Source organism: Chelonoidis abingdonii, chromosome 2 (genome assembly GCF_003597395.2).
Source record: "Chelonoidis abingdonii isolate Lonesome George chromosome 2, CheloAbing_2.0, whole genome shotgun sequence".
Lineage (NCBI taxonomy): Eukaryota > Metazoa > Chordata > Testudines > Testudinidae > Chelonoidis > Chelonoidis abingdonii.
This window is the reverse complement of record NC_133770.1, coordinates 44,959,157-44,979,021: the sequence shown is the minus strand read 5'-3', so window position 1 is coordinate 44,979,021 and position 19,865 is coordinate 44,959,157. Positions and strand designations below refer to the sequence as shown.

Here is a 19,865-nt window from a genome sequence, read left to right as displayed (position 1 = left end):
CTTTTCTGATTCCATGCCAGGACACCGCCAGTTGTACAAATAATACTGCAAGTTCCCATCTCCTATCCCAAACTTGAGTTTTTCCAGGAATGTTTTGTTTTCCATCAAGTCTAGTGCATTGAACACATCAAATCCTTTCTGGAAACATCAAAACATTTTTGAAATTTTATTTTGATTTTCAAATGATACTTTATATACACACATAATGGGTATAAATGTATCCAAGAGTCTAATGATTTTCCCTAAATAGACATTAGATTTGATCCTGCATTCTGATATGCATGCAGAATAGAACATTTTCTAGTAGAAAGTAATTCTGTCTGCATATCACATAGAGTAATTTAGACTGAAGGTTCTCTCTCTAGAACAGTGGTTCTTAACCTATTTACCGCTGTGGGACGCATATAGCTCTCTGTGTGTTACGTGGGCCCCATCCACAATACAATACATCAGGGGTTCTCAAACTTCATTGCACCAGGACCCCCTTCTGACAACAAAAATTACTACATGACCCCAGCAGGGGGGACAGAAACCTGAGCCCCATCAAGCCCAGCCGCCCCAGGCAGAGGGGCCATAGCATAAGCCCTGCCACCCCAGGATGGTGTGAAGCTAAATGGAAGCTGAAGCTCAGGCTTCGGCTTCAGTTCCCAGCAAGTCTAACGCCAGCCCTGGTGACCCCATTAAAACAGAGTTGTAACCCACTTTGGGGTTCTGACCCACAGTTTGAGAACCACTGCAATATTTCTGGGGGGAAAAAAATTAGTATTTGTTATATGACAGCAATACAATTCAAATCAATGTAGTACCTTTTATTTCAATACTGGCAAAATGTCTATCAAGAGCATTTTAAATTAGCAAAATAAGACATTAACTTAAAATTAGTTTACTGGAGATGTGGCATGACACACTGCTGCTGGCAGTGTGGCTGGGCTGGGTGCCTGGAAAGCATGGCTGTGGAGCCTGCCTGCAAAGATGGGGAGCCCTGCCTGGTGTGAGGTGCTCACCCCAGCCAGGGACTGTCCTCCAGGCACCCAGTCCCCTCACCCAGGGAATGCCCCACATCACTCAACCCTCCTGGGACTGTCTCCCCAGCATCCAGACACTCCCAACAGTGGTCTGGCACACATACCTGCTCTGCAGAGACAGGGTGCCCTGTCCAGGGCAGAACAGCCCCCTCCAGCATCCAGTCCCCCACCACCTGCTCCCAGCCCTCAACTCCTCCATCCAGGGACTGTGCCTATCTAGCCTCCCATCCAAGGACTGCCCCCAGCCACCAGTCCACACATCTACAGTCTGTCCCCCATGCACTGGCTGCACCCTCCTTCCCATGCCCCAGCCCCCTGCACCCTCTCACTGGGGCCCTAGCCCCCTGAACCCTTCTTCTCGTGCCCACTGGTTTCCTACCTTGGTTATACATAGCTTAGCCAGGGAGCCTGCTCCAGCCAGGTCACTGGACCAATGGGGTAAAGGTGGAGTGGGGGGAGGGGTGCAGAGCACCCTGGTTTCTTGCTGATGCTGCTAGGCCTGATCCTGTGCCGCCCCATTTTTGGACCCCCCTGCTGGCTCTGTGACTGTGGCATGTGTTCCTCCCACCCTGCCATAGTTAGAGCCCTGAGAATGTCACAACATGGGCTGTAGCTATGTGCTGATTGGGCCGCAAATGGCCCCTGGGGTGAGAACCACTGCTCTAGGAGGTAGGACATTGTCAGGTGATATTCAGGAGTAAAACATCAAAATAATCCTAATGCAGTTTCAAAGTTACGTTTGTTTCTTTGCACAATATCATCAAGATTGATCTTAGTTTAGTCTACATTAAACTGCATTTGAGCAGGCACAGTACTAGCTGCTATAGTTGAGCCTGCATAAACATATCAATCCTAACCTGTTTTCAGTCATTTATATATTTTATATTTTCAGGATTTAATTTCTTCAAGTTTGGTTCCTTCTCAAAAGTGATGCAAGAATTTAATCTTCTACGTCTTCATTGCATGTGCCCCTCTCCTGCTCACTTGCCCTCTGCCAACTGTCCACTCCCTCCCTTTCCCATTACATTAGTCTTTTTACCATCAAGATACCACAGAAACTGAGTAGTCTTAAATTTCTACTGTAAAACTGGCCTTTACACATTCCCACCCACCCGATTCCCTTCGACTGTGTTAAACTGACTCATTATTATTTGTATTATTGTAGTGCCTAGGAGCCCTAGTCTTTAATTAGGCCCTGATATTGTAATTTGTCACACGCTTGCTTCACTTTTGTCGTGTTCCACTGAATTGACTAGGGCTCCCCTCTGTGTGAGTGCAGCACACCATTAGGCACAACTGTAATACAAATTATTAGTAACAGCAACAATGTTCAGCTGTTTGAGACTGAAGAAAAAAAAAAAAAAAGACCTTTCCCCATTATAAAGAAAAAGTGATTTAAAAAAAGCAGATTAATGCTGGAATAGCAGGAAGCATAAAGCTGAAATATGGTATGGAAACACACACTTCTGCTATAATAAGTGCCTTTAAATATTTTGGTGAAAATATTTTTGTTCTGACCAAGTTATTGCCCCTTTTAAAAAAATCACACACCATATATACCCAGCACATTTTGCACAGATTTCTCACTACGTTATGCTACTAAAGAAGTTCTTGCCATGCATACATGTCTAAGTTAGATGTGCTGTGAAAAAATATAGAGAAAGTACACACACATACACAAACAAAAGAGGCAAGGCCTCTGCATCTGGGAAAGTAAAAGCTGAACTACTCCAAAATTAGCAGTAGAGAGCCTCTCTCCTGCAGAAATTCTATCAGAACTAAGTGAAAAGAACCTTAAAGCTGTACAGTTCAGCACTCAAAGGTCAGGAAAGGACAAAGTTAAATCTGCACATACAATCTTAATTCTACACCCTACCCTTCAATCTATTACATAATTTCATAAGAAATAGAATTTTCTTTATAATTTTAGATACACACATGTAGCAACTTGTAATTCTTCATTCTTGAATATGTATACCATTTTTATTAGAATTATGTATAGTCCAGTATATTTTGGTTCATTTAAGCCACTGACTTCAATAGAAGCTGAAAAGTGCTCTGTACCTCTGAAAAAGTCTGGCCACTTACTTAAGGTGCCTAAGCATAGATTTAGGTATCTAATTTTACACATCCAAGTTTGAAGCTCCTGGTCTACATGAATGTGTGTTTAGAACAATTCATATTAAAACCACTGTTAAATGAACACAGAACTCACAACTCTGAAAGTCTCATGCAGTTTAATAAAGAGTTGCACTTCCTGTACCACAAATTACCGCCAAAAGGACAGCTTCCTGTTTTCCTCTTCTATTTAAGGAGTTATTTCTGTTTGTAATTAGCTCTTGATTAGGTGATATTTTACATTCCCTCTCTCCCCCTTCATCTAAAACACCAAGGACCAGATTTTTAAAGGTATTTAGGTGCCTAAAGATGCAGACAGACACCTAGTGGGATTTTCAAAATTGCCCAGGCATCAAATCTCAATGGGATATGGACACCTAGATACTTTTGAAAGTCACATTAGGCACCTATCTGAATCCTCAGGTGCCTAAATACTTTTTGAAAATCTGACCCTGAACCTCCAGTAGTGTGCTGGCTCCTGAACACGCTGGGATGTACAGTATTTACTTGGATCATAAACACTGCTTCCTGCATCTGATGGATATCTCCCATTCAAGTTCTAACCCAGCCCAATCCTGTTTAGTTTAAGAAATCCATCAGGACAATGCTCAAGGTACAATAGCTCATATGTTTAAAAAATATTAGAATGATCATGATACATAGTTAGTTCTTCTGTTACCATTAATCTGTCTTTGAGAGTTGTTTCTGATTTATATACACAAAGTAAAATATTAAGTAACTACATACTGCTGGAGACTTCAGTCTTAGCTCAAGTAAATAAAGGTACTCCGCTTGCATATAAATCTGTATAACATCCTATTTTAACAGGTACTAAGTGTTCTTCTGAATGAGGATAATTTACAAAAGTAAAGCAAGTTTACACACTTTGTTCATTAAATGTGCCACTGGATTCTCAGCAGAAAGAAATATTTGCATGTTTCAAGGAAGTTTATCATCAGTCTCTACAAATGAACATACTACATAGTGCTCAATACTTATCTACAGCTTTTTTCCCCTTTTCTTTTGCTGTCAGCAGTTTGAACAGGGCACTAATTAAAACCAGACCATCTGTTTTTTGAAAAAGTATACATATAAGTTCTTGTTAAATTTCCATTTTACCTTAGTGAACCTTATTTTGTTATAAATCTCAAAACTTCATGCATGGAGGAAAAGCAAAAATACTACACACTGGTTTCAGTTCACAGGGCTGATTTGTACTCTATTATTTCTGAATTGTTCATCTTTTTAAAAATGAAAGTAAATATATGAGGTATTGATTCTGTAGATATATATCACCATAAACACCTACATCAATCACTTACAAACATTTTACAAAGGTAATGCATGGTGTCTACTATTTTTAGTACTAGATGGCATTGAACCCATGCGAATACTTTAAATTTACTTCTGAACCCTTCATTTGTAGTGGCTTCCGCCCCCATTTGCCCAAATTGCATCATTAATGTTGTTCTTTCTGTGTGAGAAAATGTTTTTACAATACATAAACACTTCACATGTTTTCTTTGCTTCCATATACAATACCACTTTTGTAGCTTTAAAAGGCAAAAAAAGTTAATTACTAGCTGTAATTTCAACTAATTCCCAACACAAAATAAACTCTTCCATTTTACTAAACAAATCCAAATTAATTTATTTCTGCAAACCTTGATAAATTGTCCAATCCCATCAGTGAGTCACCATTTTAATTATACTGTACATTCTTCTAACATTGAATATCCAGTGCTTACTCTTAATTTGGATACTAAGGGCCAGACAGTTTGTTTACAGTTGCACGGCTGCCTGCAGCTCCCAGTGGCCGCGGTTCGCCATTCCCCGCCAGTGGGAGCTGTGAGAAGCAGCAGTCAGCAAGTCCCTGCAGCCCGCATCACTTCCCGCATCTCCCATTGTCCGGGAACGGTGAACCACAGTGGGCACCGGATCCTCGGTGGGCAACCTGCGGCCTGCTTGCAGCCCGTCAGGGTAATCTGCTGGTGGGCCACCAGATAGTTTGTTTACATTTGCACAGCCACCCGCAGCTCCCAGTGGCTGCGGTTCACCATACCCGGACAATGGGAGATGCGGGAAGCAGTGCGGGCTGCAGGGACGTGCTGGCTGCTGCTTCCCATAGCTCCCACTGGCTGGGAATGGCGAACCGTGGCCACCGGGAGCTGCAGGCGGCCGTGCAACTGTAAACAAACTGTCTGGCAGCCCTCCAGTGGATTACCCTCATGGGCCGCGTGTGACCCGTGGGCCCCAGGTTGCCTACTACTGCTCCAGATGCTCTGCATAGCTCTAGCAACACTCAAACTGTGGGTTTCAGTTATCACATTACCAACCAGCATAATAAACCACCTGCTTTGAATTTACTGGTAACAGAACATTGTTCAAAATTAGGGCTGTCAAGTGATGTAAAAATTAATCGCGATTAATCGCGTGATTAAAAAAGTTAATCGTGCGATTAATTGCACTGCTAAATAACAACAGAATAGCACTTATTTAAATATTTTGGATGTTTCCCACATTTTCAGATGTATTGAGTTCAATTACAAACACAGAATGCAAAGTGTACAATGCTCAGTTTTATAATTTTTATTTCAAATATTTGCACTGTAAAAAAACCAAAAGAAATAGTATTTTTCAATTCACCTAATACAAGTACTGTAGTGCAATCTCTTTATCATAAAAGTTGAACTTACAAATGTAGAATTTATGTACCATAAAACCCCTGCATTCAAAAATAAAACAAATGTAAAACTTTAGAGCCTATGAGTCCAATGAGTTCTACTTCTTGTTCAGCCAAAAGCTAAGACAAACAAGTTTGTTTACATATGCAGGAGATAATGCTGTCCACTTCTTGTTACAATGTCGCCTGAAAGTGAGAAAAGGTCTTTGCATGGCACTGTTGTACTCGGCGTTGCAAGATATTTTCATGCCAGATGCGCTAAAGATTCACATGTGCCTTGATGCTTCAACCACCATTCCAGAAGACATGCATCCATGCTGATGACGGGTTCTGTTCAATAACAATCCAAAGCAGTGTGGACCAACGCATGTTCATTTTCATCATCTGAGTCAGGTGCCACCAGCAGAAGACTGATTTTCTATTTTGGTGGTACGGGTTCTGTAGTTTCTACAAAAGAGTGCTGCTCTTTTAAACTTCCGAAAGCATGCTCCACACCTCGTCCCTCTCAGATTTTGGAAAGTACTTCAGATTCTTAAATCTTGGGTGGAATGCTGTAGCTCTTTTCAGAAATCTCACATTGGTATCTTCTTTGCATTTTGTAAAATTCGCAGTGAAAGTGTTCTTAAAATGAACAACATGTGCTGGGTCACCATCCGAGACTGCTATAACATGAAATATATGGCAGAATGCAGGTAAAATAGAGCAGGAGACATACAATTCTCCCCCAAGGAGTTCAGTCACAAATGTAATTAACACATTTTTTTCACCAGCGCTATCTACTTGAAAGCATGTCCTCTGGATCAGTGGCTGAAGCATGAAGAGGGCAGATGAATCTTTAGCATATCTGGAACAAATATTTTGTGACACCAGCTACAACAGTACCATGAGAATTCCTGTTCTCGCTTTCAGGTGACATTGTAATTAAGAAATGGGCAGCATTATGTCCTGTAAACAAACTTGTTTCTCTTAGCGATTGGCTTAACAAGAAGTAGGCCTGAATGGATGTAGGCTCTAAAGTTTTACATTGTTTTGTTTTTGAGTGCAGTTATGTAACAAAAAACCTACATTTGTAAGTGGCACTTTCATGATAAAGAGATTGCATTACTGTACTTCTTTGAGGTGAACTGAAAAAATACTATTTCTTTTGTTTATCATTTTTACAGTGCAAATATTTGTAATAAAAATAATATAAACTGAGCACTGTACCCTTTGTATTCTGTGTTGTAACTGAAATCGATATATTTTAAAATGTAGAAGAGCATCAAAAATAAATTTAAATTGGTATTCTATTGTTTAACAGTGGGATTAATTGCGATTAATTTTTTTGAGTGAATTGCGTGAGTTAACTGCAATTAACCAACGGCACAATTCAAAATATATTTTGTAAAAATACTGCAGGCTTATGGGAATTTTTTCCTTTTTCTCTAGTACTGTTCAAAGTGAAGAGAAAAGCTAATATAGATTTTTTTTAAGTTCTGCAAGTGCTTTAAAAATCCCTTTTTAAAGTAAAAAAAAAAAAAAAAAAAAAAAAAGAATGTTACACATTAAATACTTCCTTTCATTTTTTTTTTTTAAAATTACCCTACTTTTCTGAGAAAAGTAGACAGGGAAAGTAAGTTACTTACCAATTTAGCTATAATGAGTGCATCATTCATTAGATCCAAGAGAGGAGTCTCTGTATGAATATTGTAGAAGGAATAGGCAGCTTTGAGGCTTTTATGAACAGAGTGGTGCATAACTGTTGAAGGTAACGTGTAAAAACTCAGGAAATCGGTTAAAATACCATTTGAGCTCTGGGGAAGAAAAAAGTCATTCAATGAAGAATCAGTTTGTAATTAATTAGCTACAGTTTTAGCCTTCACTCTGCGCAGCAGATATTTTGGGAAATTACAAATACTAGCTGCCAGAAGCCTACCCTTCAGGTGGCATAGCTATCAGCACTGCTCTCTACTGCACATTCATCACAACTTCAAAAATTCTCTTGGGTAAAATTAGACGCATGGAATTGGTGCCCCCAGAACATCTTAATTTCATAAATAGAAAGGCAGTGCTGGAGGGGACCTTGAGAGGTCATCTAGTCCATCCTGCCATACTAAGGCAGGACTGACCAAGTATACCTAGACCCTCCCTTGCACATTTTTGTCTAACCTGTTCTTAAAAACCTTCAATGCTGGGGATTCTACAACCTTCCTTGGTAATCTGTTCCAGTACTTAACTACCCTTATAGTTAGAAACTTTTTCTAATATCTAATCTAAATATCACCTGCTGCAAATAAAAACAATTACAGACTCAATTATAGACTTTAAGGTCAGAAGAGACCGATATGGTCGTCTAGTCTGACCTCCTGCACAACGCAGGCAGCAGAATCTCACCCACCCACTCCCGCAACAAACCCTTAACCTATGTCTGAGCCACTGAAGTCCTCAAATCCTGGTTTAAAGACTTCAAGGTGCAGAGAATCCTCCAGCAAGTGACCCGTGCCCCATGCTACAGAGGAAGGTGAAACATCCCTAGGGCCTCTGCCAATCTGTCCTGGAGGAAAATTCCTTCCCAACCCCAAATATGGTGATCAGCTAAATCCTGAGCATGTGGGAAGACTCACCAGCCAAACACCCCAGGAAAGAATTCTTTATAGCAACTCAGATCCCACCCCATCTAACATCCCATCACAGGCCATTGGGCATATTTACCGCTAATAGACAAAGATCAACGAATTGCCAAAATTAGGCTATCCCATTATACCATCCCCTCCATAAACTTATTAAGCTCAGTCTTGAAGCCAGATATGTCTTTTGCCCCCACTGCTCCCCTTGGAAGGCTGTTCCAGAACTTCACTCCTCCGATGGTTAGAAACCTTCATCTAATTTCAAATATAAACTTCCTGATGGCCAGTTTATATCCATTTGTTCTTGTGTCCACATTGGTACTGAGCTTAAATAATTCCTCTCCTTTCCCTGGTATTTATCCTCTGATATATTTATAGAGAGTAATCATATCTCCCCTCAGCCTCCTTTTGGTTAGGCAAACAAGTCAAGCTCTTTGAATCTCCTTTCATAAGGTTTTCTATCCCTGGATCATCCTAGTAGCCCTTCGCTGTACCTGTTCCAGTTTGATTCATTCTTCTTAAACGTGCGAGACCAGAACTGCACACAGTAGTCCAGATGAGGTCTCACCAGTGCCTGTATAATGGTACTAGATCTCCTTATCTCTACTGGAAATACCTCGCCTGATGCATCCAAGACCACATTAGCTTTTTTCCACAGCATATCACATTGGTGGCTCATAGTCATCCTGTGATCAACCAATACTCTGAGGTCCTTCTCCTCTGTTACTTCTAACTGATGAGTTCCCAGCTTATAACAAAAATTCTTGTTATTAATCCTAATGCATGACCTTGCACTTTTCATCTATTACTATTATTCCAGTTTACAAGGTCATCCAGATCTTCCTGTATGATATGCCGTCTCCTCTGTATTGGCAACCTCCCTTTGTGTCATCCACAAACTTTATTAGCAATCCTCCCACTTTTTGTGCCAAGGTCAGGAATAAAAACATTAAATAAGATTGGTCCCAAAATTGATCCCTGAGGAACTCCACTAGTAATCTCCCTCCATCCTGACAGTTGACCTTTCAGTACGACCCGTTGTAGTCTTCCCTTTAACCAGTTCCTTATCCACCTTTCAATTTTCATATTGATCCCCATCTTATCCAATTTAGCTAATAATTCCCCATATGGAACCATATCAAATGCCTTACTGAAATCAAGGTAAATTAGATCCACTGTGTTTCCTTTATCTAAAAATCTGTTACCGTCTCAAAGAAGGAGATCAAGTTGGTTTGGTATGATCTACCTTTTGTAAAACCATATTGTATTTTGTCCAAATTACCACTGATCTCAATGTCCTTAACCACGTTCTCCAATTACTTCTTGTCCTACCTTCCTACGAACAACCGATCACTGTCTTTTTTTGTAACAGTCCTTAACATATGTGAAGACTTATCAGTCTTCTTTTCTCAACATTTTTCCAGTTCTTTGGAAAAGGAAATTTTTTGCTTTTTGACAGCAATTTTTTGTGGAAAATATGTAGCATATTTAGATCAGCTCTAGTGATTCACACTGAAAAAGTATACCAAATTGCAAGATTGTAGCTCAAAAGGGCTCTTGAAGCGTGATAAGGGAGATGTCAAATTTTTAAGGACCTCTGATGTAAAGTTCAAATATGAGGATGTCTCTGCTGAGCTCTGTATCACAGAAATGAATTAATTATGGAGCTTAAGAAAACACCTCCAATGATTCTGCACAGTCATTAAGGATGCTAGAAATGTTAACTCAGTGATTATTAGCTTTATTAAGGTCTCCCCTTTCATTTTGCTGTGGTCTTTAGTACCAACATTTTGAATTTAAAAAACAAAACAAAGCCTTTGGCCATTTGTGCTGTGAAGGCAGCCTTCTTAACATGTAATTGCAATCTAACTTTTCTGTAGTTTCTTTCATCCTAAAAGGATTTCTAAGCACTAGCAAACAAATTTAATATAGTGACTAGCAGCTTTCAATGGAACTTAGGTTTCTAAGCTATATGGGTCATTTTGAAAATTTTACCCACAAATAGAAGGACCAAGAGATGTGAACTTAAACTATTAAATTGAGTATCAGATTACATTTGAAGCAGCTTTATCCAATACTAGGACTCTCCTTATAAATAGGTGCACCTGAAATCAATTAAACAGGATTTAAATTTTGTGCTGGCCTGCTGTGGAGTTCCTATTTGACATCTGAGGGAATGACATCAGACCCCATTCCCATTTCCTCATCTCAGTCATTTTAGCAGCTCTTTTCTTTCTGGAAAAGCAGATTCGAATATTAATACTTATAATCAAATTGTTTTTTTCCCAAAAAGGGGTGGTGAAAAGCAAACAAGATTTTAAAAAATGTAGAGTGCCTCCCAGATGGTCATTACTTTCAGAGTTTTAGAATTCTTATTTAAACAACCTGTTATATTACCACTGCAGTCCATACAGACGCCAAAAATAAGTGTTTTCTTATGCAATTAGAATATTAGAATGTACAATAATGTTTACTGTTCTCTGTTTAATATAAAGAACAAAATGAATAAACTATGTCAAGCGCCACGAATGCTACGATGAAAGGTTAAGTATAGATCATGGCTCTCAATACACTAGAAAGCCCTCTTGTTTCTCATGGTAGTTATTTTGATGCCATCAAAACCCTAATGTCAATATAGCCTTACATCGAATTACCTGTGTAATATTACTGGGGAGGCAAGGGTGGAATTTACATATACCTCATTTACATTGTTAACCAATGTTTTTACCTCAACTACAAAAGTGTCAATAATATGATCCTGAGGCAGGAACCAGTGGGCTACCTCTTCTTCATCCATTACAGGAGCAAGATTAAATTGCTTCAAGTAACTGTTGATCAGTTCTTGCACTGCTTTAATGTCTTTTTGTTCCATTGGTCTCAAACCTGAAGTCTTTGTGGCCTTGTTACAATAAAAAGAAAAAAAAAATAAGATGTTGAAAGGAGGAATTTATTTACAAAAATATGTGAAAGTAGGTTACAGAGCACCCTCCATTGGCTATAGAATATTCATTATTAGCCTACTTTACTCTAGCATTATAATTCATTATGCCAATTTACAAACTGCCTTCAATCAATATTCCCTACCTTCTAATTACTGGGACAGTCTGGGGCACATCAATCTTTACATACCATTACTAGTACTACTTCATTTCTCCAGGGAAACAGACACTGTTGACTGTAGCGTAAACTACAAACATAGTGCATTCCTTTTCTAGTTTGATCTTTTCTTCTAAATTATTTAGGGCCAGAAAAAACCCTGATTATCAGCAACTTACCAGAAGACAAAAATATTTTGGATATCAAGTAAAAATCATTCTCTCTCATGTGCTTATATTTGGTCAGCAAACATTTAACATGAAAATTTCCGGCTACTTTTACCCCTCCAAACTAGCTTGTTGTCTAAATTTTCTATGCAGATATAACCATTTTTCTACTCATGATAAAGCCCTCCTCACATAAATTAAGGCCATTCTGGAATTACTAATCTACAGTACATTTTAGAAAATAAGATATTTTACAGAGGGACTTTATACAATGGAGAAAAAATATTGTTAATACATTGTAATTAACATTTAGATGTGTGGCAAGCAACTGAATCTTATTTTCTCCACCAAATTTTTGTTAATTATCCAGCATGTTTCTTCATTAAACAAAGGTTCATTCTCTTTCAGAGCTTATCTGCTTCATCATTCAATGAAGTCATATAATGAATTTGTTTAATATGTTAGTCATTTTTCATGGTAACGTGGCAAGGTCAAATACAGGGGGCCTCAATCTTCAGGCTGGCTCTTACAACTGTGCCCAATTCCAGCAAAGCAGTCAAAAAACTAGCTTAATGGATTCCTGAGGATGCCCCTTGTGGGAGACGGATCACTGAGTGGTGTAGAACTAGTGCAGCTCCCATATAGGGAATGTGCATGCAGGGAAGGAAGCCTGGCTGGGGCATCCTTAAATCCCAGAAATCCTCAGCTGTATCCCAGCTCAAGTGGCAGCTCTAGTCCAGGATTCTGAGCTCCTGGCAGAAGAAGATATGAAAACAAATGTCTGAAACAACAACAGATTGGCAAGGTATGTTCCTTTTGGTATATTTTTTCCTCACTTTAAGTTTGTCTTTAAAAGTCCCCTAATAAGTAACTATATACTTGGAAAGTGAAAAATACCAAGAAGAGTTATTTAGAGTAACATTTTGTTAATATAATCACAATATTCTTATATGATTTCAAACAGATCTTCAGAGTAGACAGTAAAAAATATCAAGCGTTGTGTTGCTAACTATACTGAGGTCCAGGCCACCACCACATCTTCACAGCACTTTTTAGCTACACTAGTTAGATTAAAGCTAGTGCTAGGCCTATCTGAGCTGCGATCACATGTTCAATTACAGCACAGACATACCTTTAGGTAGAAGGATCTTAAGTTCTCTTGGCTTTCTGAGAGACATCGGCTGCTAAGTGCTTCTGTCACTTTTGAAAATGGCACTTAGGTGCTTTAGAAATTTTACTCAGAAGTTATTGTCTGTGTACAGTGCTGCATACACGTCCTAATCTCTTCCTAGGTGTGTTTCTAGGTCTTATTTCTCCCCTCCCCATACTTTATTTTTCTTCTATTGTAGTCTGTAACTTATGAATTAGAAAGATTGGTTAGAATAAGAGTTGTATATTTTCTAATAAACCCCATTCATTTATGAACTTTGTCTATATGAAAAAAATAGAAATGACACCAAATCCAATATCTGAAATATCTACTAGATTTTTACCATCTAAAAATTATTTCATATTTGACTAAAGTTAGACTTAGTTTTTCAGGCCTAAAAAATAAATTAAAGTTATACATTTTTAGGCTCTGCTAACTACTGCACTGCATACAGTGAGAGAGCATGAGTGTGCAGCATGGGAAGTGGGTCATACTGATAGCATTATGTACTGAGACACAAACAATGGACTCTGCTGTGCAGGGGAGCATCTAGTATAGTGTTGACGCTATAAAAGTAATGAGCATCTGTGACATCAGACCAACCAATGATGGCAGATACAGCTGTCCAAAGGCAGGTAAATCAATATGGAAAAACTTGGAGGGGGCAAGGGGAGAGATTTTTATCCAAAGAAAAGACATGTACAGTACATAGCATTTCCTGAGCTACAATTTGCAGAAACAGTTCACCATGTGGAGAAAACATTCTCTGGCAAATTGGACTAAGGCAATGCTGAGAAGCATTTTATCAACATTTTAGGATTCTTTCTTTGTAAGAAATTCAGGTCATAAACTGAATTTCCTACTCCATTAAAAATTATATGTTAATTGGATGAAAAAATAATGGTACACAATTGTAAAAAGTGTGTGTCTTCAGTCTGTGGTTGAATGGGACTGAGCTGAAGTTTACTTGGGAAGTTTTGTGAGTTTTTTAGGGTCTCTGGTATTTCTAAATAAACTCATCTACTCTTGTAACACCTTTCCCAGCGAACAAATACGTTTTTATATGGTGTAAATGCTTTCCTTCCAAAATGAAAATCTTGCCTTGTAGGAGACTGATGGAAGGGTATATTTTGGGCCTCACAATAACTGTGAGGGTTCTCTAGGCAGATACATTGCTTACATCGGGAAGTCTGTAGAGCTTCATTGTTCTTTGTAAAGTCATATTTCTACTCAAATGTGAAAATTTCACCTCTACCAATTTTCTGGGGTTCAGTGATCGATGCCAGTACCTGGAAATACAATTTAAAATATATGTTAATATAATTACTAATTTTAACAACATATGTTTTATATATATTTCATCCAATCCCTGCCTCCAAAAATTAAACAATTGCATTTAAGGGGCAATCCTGTACTACTATCTATGGGGAGCTTGAGCAGCAGCTAAACAGCCCAATAAAAAGTGTGGACACTACACCTTTTAAAACTTGTTAATGACTATGGTATGATTGACTATCATAGTTTGTACCCACACACATTTTTAATATTGAGATTAGTAATCAGGGCAACTTCACCCTTGTCATAGCCTTGGTTGTTTTCACAACACTCATTTTGCTCTATGGACAAGACCCTCTGCTTGTCTGTGTAAGCAGTTTTTTGGGAGGGCCTTCTCCTGCCAGCTGTCTCTGTGACAGAACACCTTTGAATACTCAGCATCAAAGGAGGAAAAATTATGGTGAGGGATAGCAAAACCTATACCTACTCTTCCCCTCAAAAAAGATTCATGGTATTTCTGATGTCCATAAACTGCAAACAAGATTTCAGCTTTTAAAATTTAATCCAAAAAATTGCACAGAGCTTGGTTATCTACCAGAAGGATTAAGTGTTGAACCAACTGTACAGTGATTTGAACTTGTGGCAGCATAAGCAATATTGAATCCACTCCATGCAAACAAAGTTATGCTGAACTTCAGACAAAACTCTTCTGACAGTACAGTTCTTACATCATTGTAAGATGCACAACAAACCTCTCTTTCTCTAGAGAGGAGACCTTACAGGAAGGTGTTTAAAAAGCAGTATTATATTATTTCCAGAAACTCTGTTCACCCCACCAGTCAAGCAATAGGTCACTAGAAAAAATTATGTACCGAAGTATACAACCTTGTCATTGCTAGCACAGTTTCTAACAAAGTGCAGGCAGTGCCCGAAACAGAACTAAATTTTACTCCAAGAAATGTCTTTGTCCAAGGTATCACAAAGAAGTTGGCCATGTCCTCTGCATTAAAATCAAGTCCATAATGTTTACCAGAAGTTTACAGCAGAAAAATGAACACTTTTTATTAGCTAGTTTGTGAAAATGACTAGGAATCCTCTTTAAAATGATCATCCTTGGGAGCAATGTTACTATGAACACCACTTAGGTTACCTGCATGTGGCCACAGGCTTGGGGAGTACTACTCCTGCAGTGTAAACTGCCTGAAAAATCCCTTCCAGGTTTACTCTTCTGGTTATTTCCCGAATCAGTACAGGTGCTACTCGTTTAGATCTCAATTTCTTGTGGACACAAAGAAAATTGATTTCTACCATTTTCTTCACACTAAAAGCAATTTAAATAACAAAACAGTTATAAAACTCACTAAAACATAGTATTGTCTTATTTATATAGTTTTATTTTCCACGTTGATACTAAATTTCAGGTTATACAAGGCAGCTTCTCAAAAACATAAATAATGCTCATTTTAAAAGTCTTCAACAGAAGGACTCAATTATGTAACAAAGGATTCTGATAAATCATTGAGGTTTCTTATCCAATGTTAGTATATGCTCTTTCTATTGTACATACTTCTAAGCATACAGATCCAAATTTTTAACCCGGCTGCCTTAAGTTGCATCCTCAAAGTATACAACAAATGTTAATATTCTGTAACTGCCTCTGGCAAGATGCCTAGTTGGAGAATTTGCCTGGAATACCCTTTAGATCCGTACCATGATCTGAATTGTGGCCTGGATTTAAGGGCCTGGAAAGCAATCAAAGCAGGAGGAAAGAGATATCGAAAGGCTCCACAGCTCATATTCACTAATTAATTATTCCAGTGCTCCAACCCTACGGAAAGCACCCTGGTAAGTCTAACTGACTGAACATACACTTTACACTTTCCAAAGGCCAGAAAACATCAAGCAGCTCTCCACATCTCCTATCAATAGAATGTTTCTGAGGTGGATATTTGTTTGCCACTAGTTTTAATTGGGAACTTCCAAAAGCCTTGTGAAAAATTTCAGACCTGTGTAAGGTTTCTTCTCCCTCCACTGTCAATGAGGCCTAGCACTCAGCTCTTCAATCAGACAATCCCCACCACAAAAGAAAGTTCAAGATATATCATTTGTTTTTATTTATATTTATTTTTATCTATTTATATTTACCTGTCATAAATCCGAATGTGTGCAGGGATGGCACTTATGAACCCTACCAATTTTTTGTTTGACGATACTCTAACTCCACAATGCCACTGGGGTAGCCAGCCTGGAGGACGTAGTGCCCTAGAATCAGCGGCAGAAACCATTACAAATTAGCGCTCAAAAGAATGTGATCAAAACACCCTTCTTTGCAATCCAACACAGAAATTGCTACTCACCACATAAGAAACTCAGGTGAGTAGTCAAACCTAAACATGTTATCATCATCTTCTACGTAATTCTCATTTAATAATGTGTACAGTTCCTTTAGCTGAAAACACACATCAAAAAAGGAAGAATTTTATCTCAGACATATCAGCCAGAATGTTTCATCAAAGACTGTGTGTACACATACATGATTCTACTTACAACTTCAGCATTGCTCAGGTCCAAAGTGTCCCACATAAAACCCTGTGGCAAAGAGTATGGCTCTAGGCGGACATTGTCCTTATCTGGTTCAATTGCACCATGAGAAGTTATAACTTCATCTGTTATAGAAAGAGAGGGGAAAAATTACATTACTAGCTAATTTGAAAATTAGTAAGTTTTGAAGTCACTTTACACAAGGTGTAATGTACAATTATGAAATCAAAATCTGAAGCCTTTTAAAAATGTTAAAAATAAGCTTTTGTTTGCTTACATTATTTCCCTGGTTTACAACTCACTCAAGTCTGCTAATACTTCAGCAGAGCTATTGTACAGAGGCTCAGAGCTATTCTACTGCAGTTTATATCTTAACATTTCATAACAGAGCACAACTGAATAGCAAATTATCAGCATGTATGTATCACTTAGTCAACTACTGAAAGCTATATCTGGGGAGGAGTTCTGCATTTCAGTAGTGAGATTCACATGCTATGGTACTGATCTTGCAAACATTGACTTATATGAACTCAATGGCACTACTCACATGCATCAGTGTTTCCAGGATCAGGGCATTTTATAGAATGGCTGCTGGTGAAACGAAAAAACTTTCATTTGGAAATTTAAAATTAAAATTGTGGTTACACTTATAGTTCTGGACTTGCTACTGGGTAATCTTGTTTCTCCACAACTTCAGAAGCAGGTAGACTGAAGATATTTTTTAAAATATAAACAGGATCCACTCTTCCTCTGTTGGATGGCTATTACACATCAGCCCACCAGCCCCAGAAGAGGCTTCCAAAGCTGAACAACGTTAGGAAATATATTATAACATGTTAATCATGCTTGTACAAATTATTGATAGCGTGTCAGACTATTGCAGTCTTAGTTCTCATGAATACACCTGAATGACCAGTAGGGTGCACTACGCAGCTTCTATTGCAGAAAGAGCTTCTGTCAGGAGATTGCCTGATAGTGGTAAGGCCAAAATCACCAGCAGCTCCATGAAGACTCTGGGTATAGAGAACCCTCTAGATACCTTTGCTACAAAATGACAGTCTTGATCCACTATGGTATACTACCTATAGGACTGCTGCTAGTAGTCTCGTCTTTGTACAAGGAGGGAAAACTTTAAAGTTTATGAACACAAAGATTCCTGCAACTATTTCTTGAAGCAGAAAGACTAATGCTTCCATCTGAAGTCATAATCTTCAACACACTGAAGAAAGAGCTTCCTTCCCCAGCCCCCTCACTCAACACCCTCACTCAACACTCAGGAGGAAGCTGAAAAATGTAAAGGTGTAGGCCATTTCCACTTCTCACAAATCGGAAGTAGAAGTGATTCAGCCAGGCTGCTTAACAGAATATTCAAAGACCACTCAAATTCTACAAACCCTATTTCTATTAAGCAGCCCTTCAGAATCACTTCAGATCCTGTTGGTAGTTGCCCAGACATTTTTTTCCTCATCCTCCTAGACTGGTGAGTGATAGCACCAGCAAGCTCTCATCTCTGAGCTGGTGCTGAAGGATGTTCAAGGTATGACCTCACTGACTGCTAACAAAATACATTCCAGTGCCACATATAGAGTGAAAGGACTACTAGTTTGAGGTGTTCTGAAAAGATGGCTAAAATTCCAAAAGCTGGATTTAGAGTCCCTCAGGCAATAATGTTGTGACATTATTTTGTTAAATTCTCAAGAATGCTGGAGAGCTTTACACAGAATGCTACTTGGAGCCATCAAACAGCACTTTGGAGATGAAGTCTATAGACTCATCTACACTACAAAATTAAGTTGACCAAAGTTTGGTTGACAAAGAGCCACCACAGTAATTACCGTTTTTCATGTCCACACTAACTCCTTCTGTCAGCAGTGCGCATCCTCACCAGCAGTGCTTCCACCGACTGAAGTGAGGCACTGACAGCTGGAGTCTCCCCACCACCATGGCTGACAGCCTGGAGTCCCGCTGCTGCCTCTTGGTGGGGGATGGAAAGGGGAGGAAGGAGAGCCCGAGCCTGGCCCCCTCCTGATGATGGATGGGGGTGGGAGGAGAGCCTGATCTCAACTGCCTCCCGGTGAGGGACTGGGGGAAAGGAGGAGGGGAGGAGAGCCCAGGCCCAGCTGCCTCCCAGTGAGGCATGGGGGGTAGGGGAGAAGGCCTAAGCGGTGGCCAGGCTCAGGCTCTTCTGGGAGGCAGCTGAGATCAGGCTCACTGGGAGGCAGCTGCAGTAGTCTGGGCTGTCAGTCCCATGCAGGGCTGACAGACAACAGGCGATATCGGTAACGCAGTGTCTACACAGACACTGCATCACCCTAACATTGACCTAAGTATGACACCTTTTGCAGAGGTGGAGTTATTAGGTCGACGTAGTGGGCAACTTACATCGTTGGGAGCACCATTATAGTGTAAACACCTACAGAGTTAGGTTAATGTAAGCTGCCTTATGTCAGCCTAATTCTGTAGTGTAGACCAGGCCTATAACCAGCACCCTAAGCAAGCTATTGGGTTAACTTAAAAAGTGCAGTGAATTTTGTATTGTCACATGGATAACCATCAATAAAAAGAGTTCCTGGGTTTTTTCTTTACCTTTCCCAATTCTCTCCGTAACTTCCTCTTTTTGGAGTTCACAACTTGAGGAGACCATGAGAGCAGGTGTTTGGCCTGCCCAGGTGACTATTGGGGCCAAGAGGCTCAGAGGCCATTGGAGACTAATTCACAGCCTTATTTTCTTAACAGTAAAATTTTTGTTGCTCACAACCATCTAGAGCAGGGGTCGGGAACCTTTCAGAAGTGGTGTGCCGAGTCTTCATTCATTCACTCTAATTTGAGGTTTTGCGTGCCAGTAATACATTTAACGTTTTAAAAAGGTCTCTTTCTATAAGTCTATAAAGTATAACTAAACTATTGTTGTATGTAAAGTAAATAAGGTTTTTAAAACATTTAAGAAGCTTCATTTAAAATTAAATTAAAATGCAGAGCCCCCTGGACTGGTGGCCAGGACCCAGGAAGTGTTAGTGCCACTGAAAATCAGCTCACATGCCGCCTTCGGCACGCATGCCATAGGTTGCCTACCTCTGATTTAGAGCTAAGCACCAGAAAGGAGGAGCTGAGCTTGAGGACGGAAAATAGTTTGTCAGCTTTGCTTTAGAGCAGTGTTTTTTGATGCTCTGCTAGTTAGATGTTTGTAACCACCATGAGTCCATG

At 39.4% G+C, this 19,865-nt stretch overlaps 1 protein-coding gene across 4 annotated transcripts in view; it reads right to left on the bottom strand.

Annotated features, from left to right (window-relative positions):
* The window catches only part of NMT2 (N-myristoyltransferase 2), a 55,203-nt gene that overhangs the window by 266 nt on the left and 35,072 nt on the right, over positions 1–19,865 (bottom strand). For 2 of the 4 annotated variants that reach the window (XM_032806333.2, XM_032806350.2), the window contains 8 exons: positions 16,668–16,786; positions 16,478–16,569; positions 16,266–16,382; positions 15,271–15,441; positions 14,026–14,134; positions 11,161–11,331; positions 7,452–7,619; positions 1–138 (listed from right to left, as the gene is read on the bottom strand). In XM_032806333.2, coding sequence (XP_032662224.1) covers positions 1–138; positions 7,452–7,619; positions 11,161–11,331; positions 14,026–14,134; positions 15,271–15,441; positions 16,266–16,382; positions 16,478–16,569; positions 16,668–16,786 — 1,085 coding nt within the window. Of the gene's footprint in view, positions 139–5,754; positions 6,489–7,451; positions 7,620–11,160; positions 11,332–14,025; positions 14,135–15,270; positions 15,442–16,265; positions 16,383–16,477; positions 16,570–16,667; positions 16,787–19,865 lie in introns of those variants that run through there. The other 2 variants (XM_075062319.1, XM_032806342.2) reach the window with 2 other exon arrangements.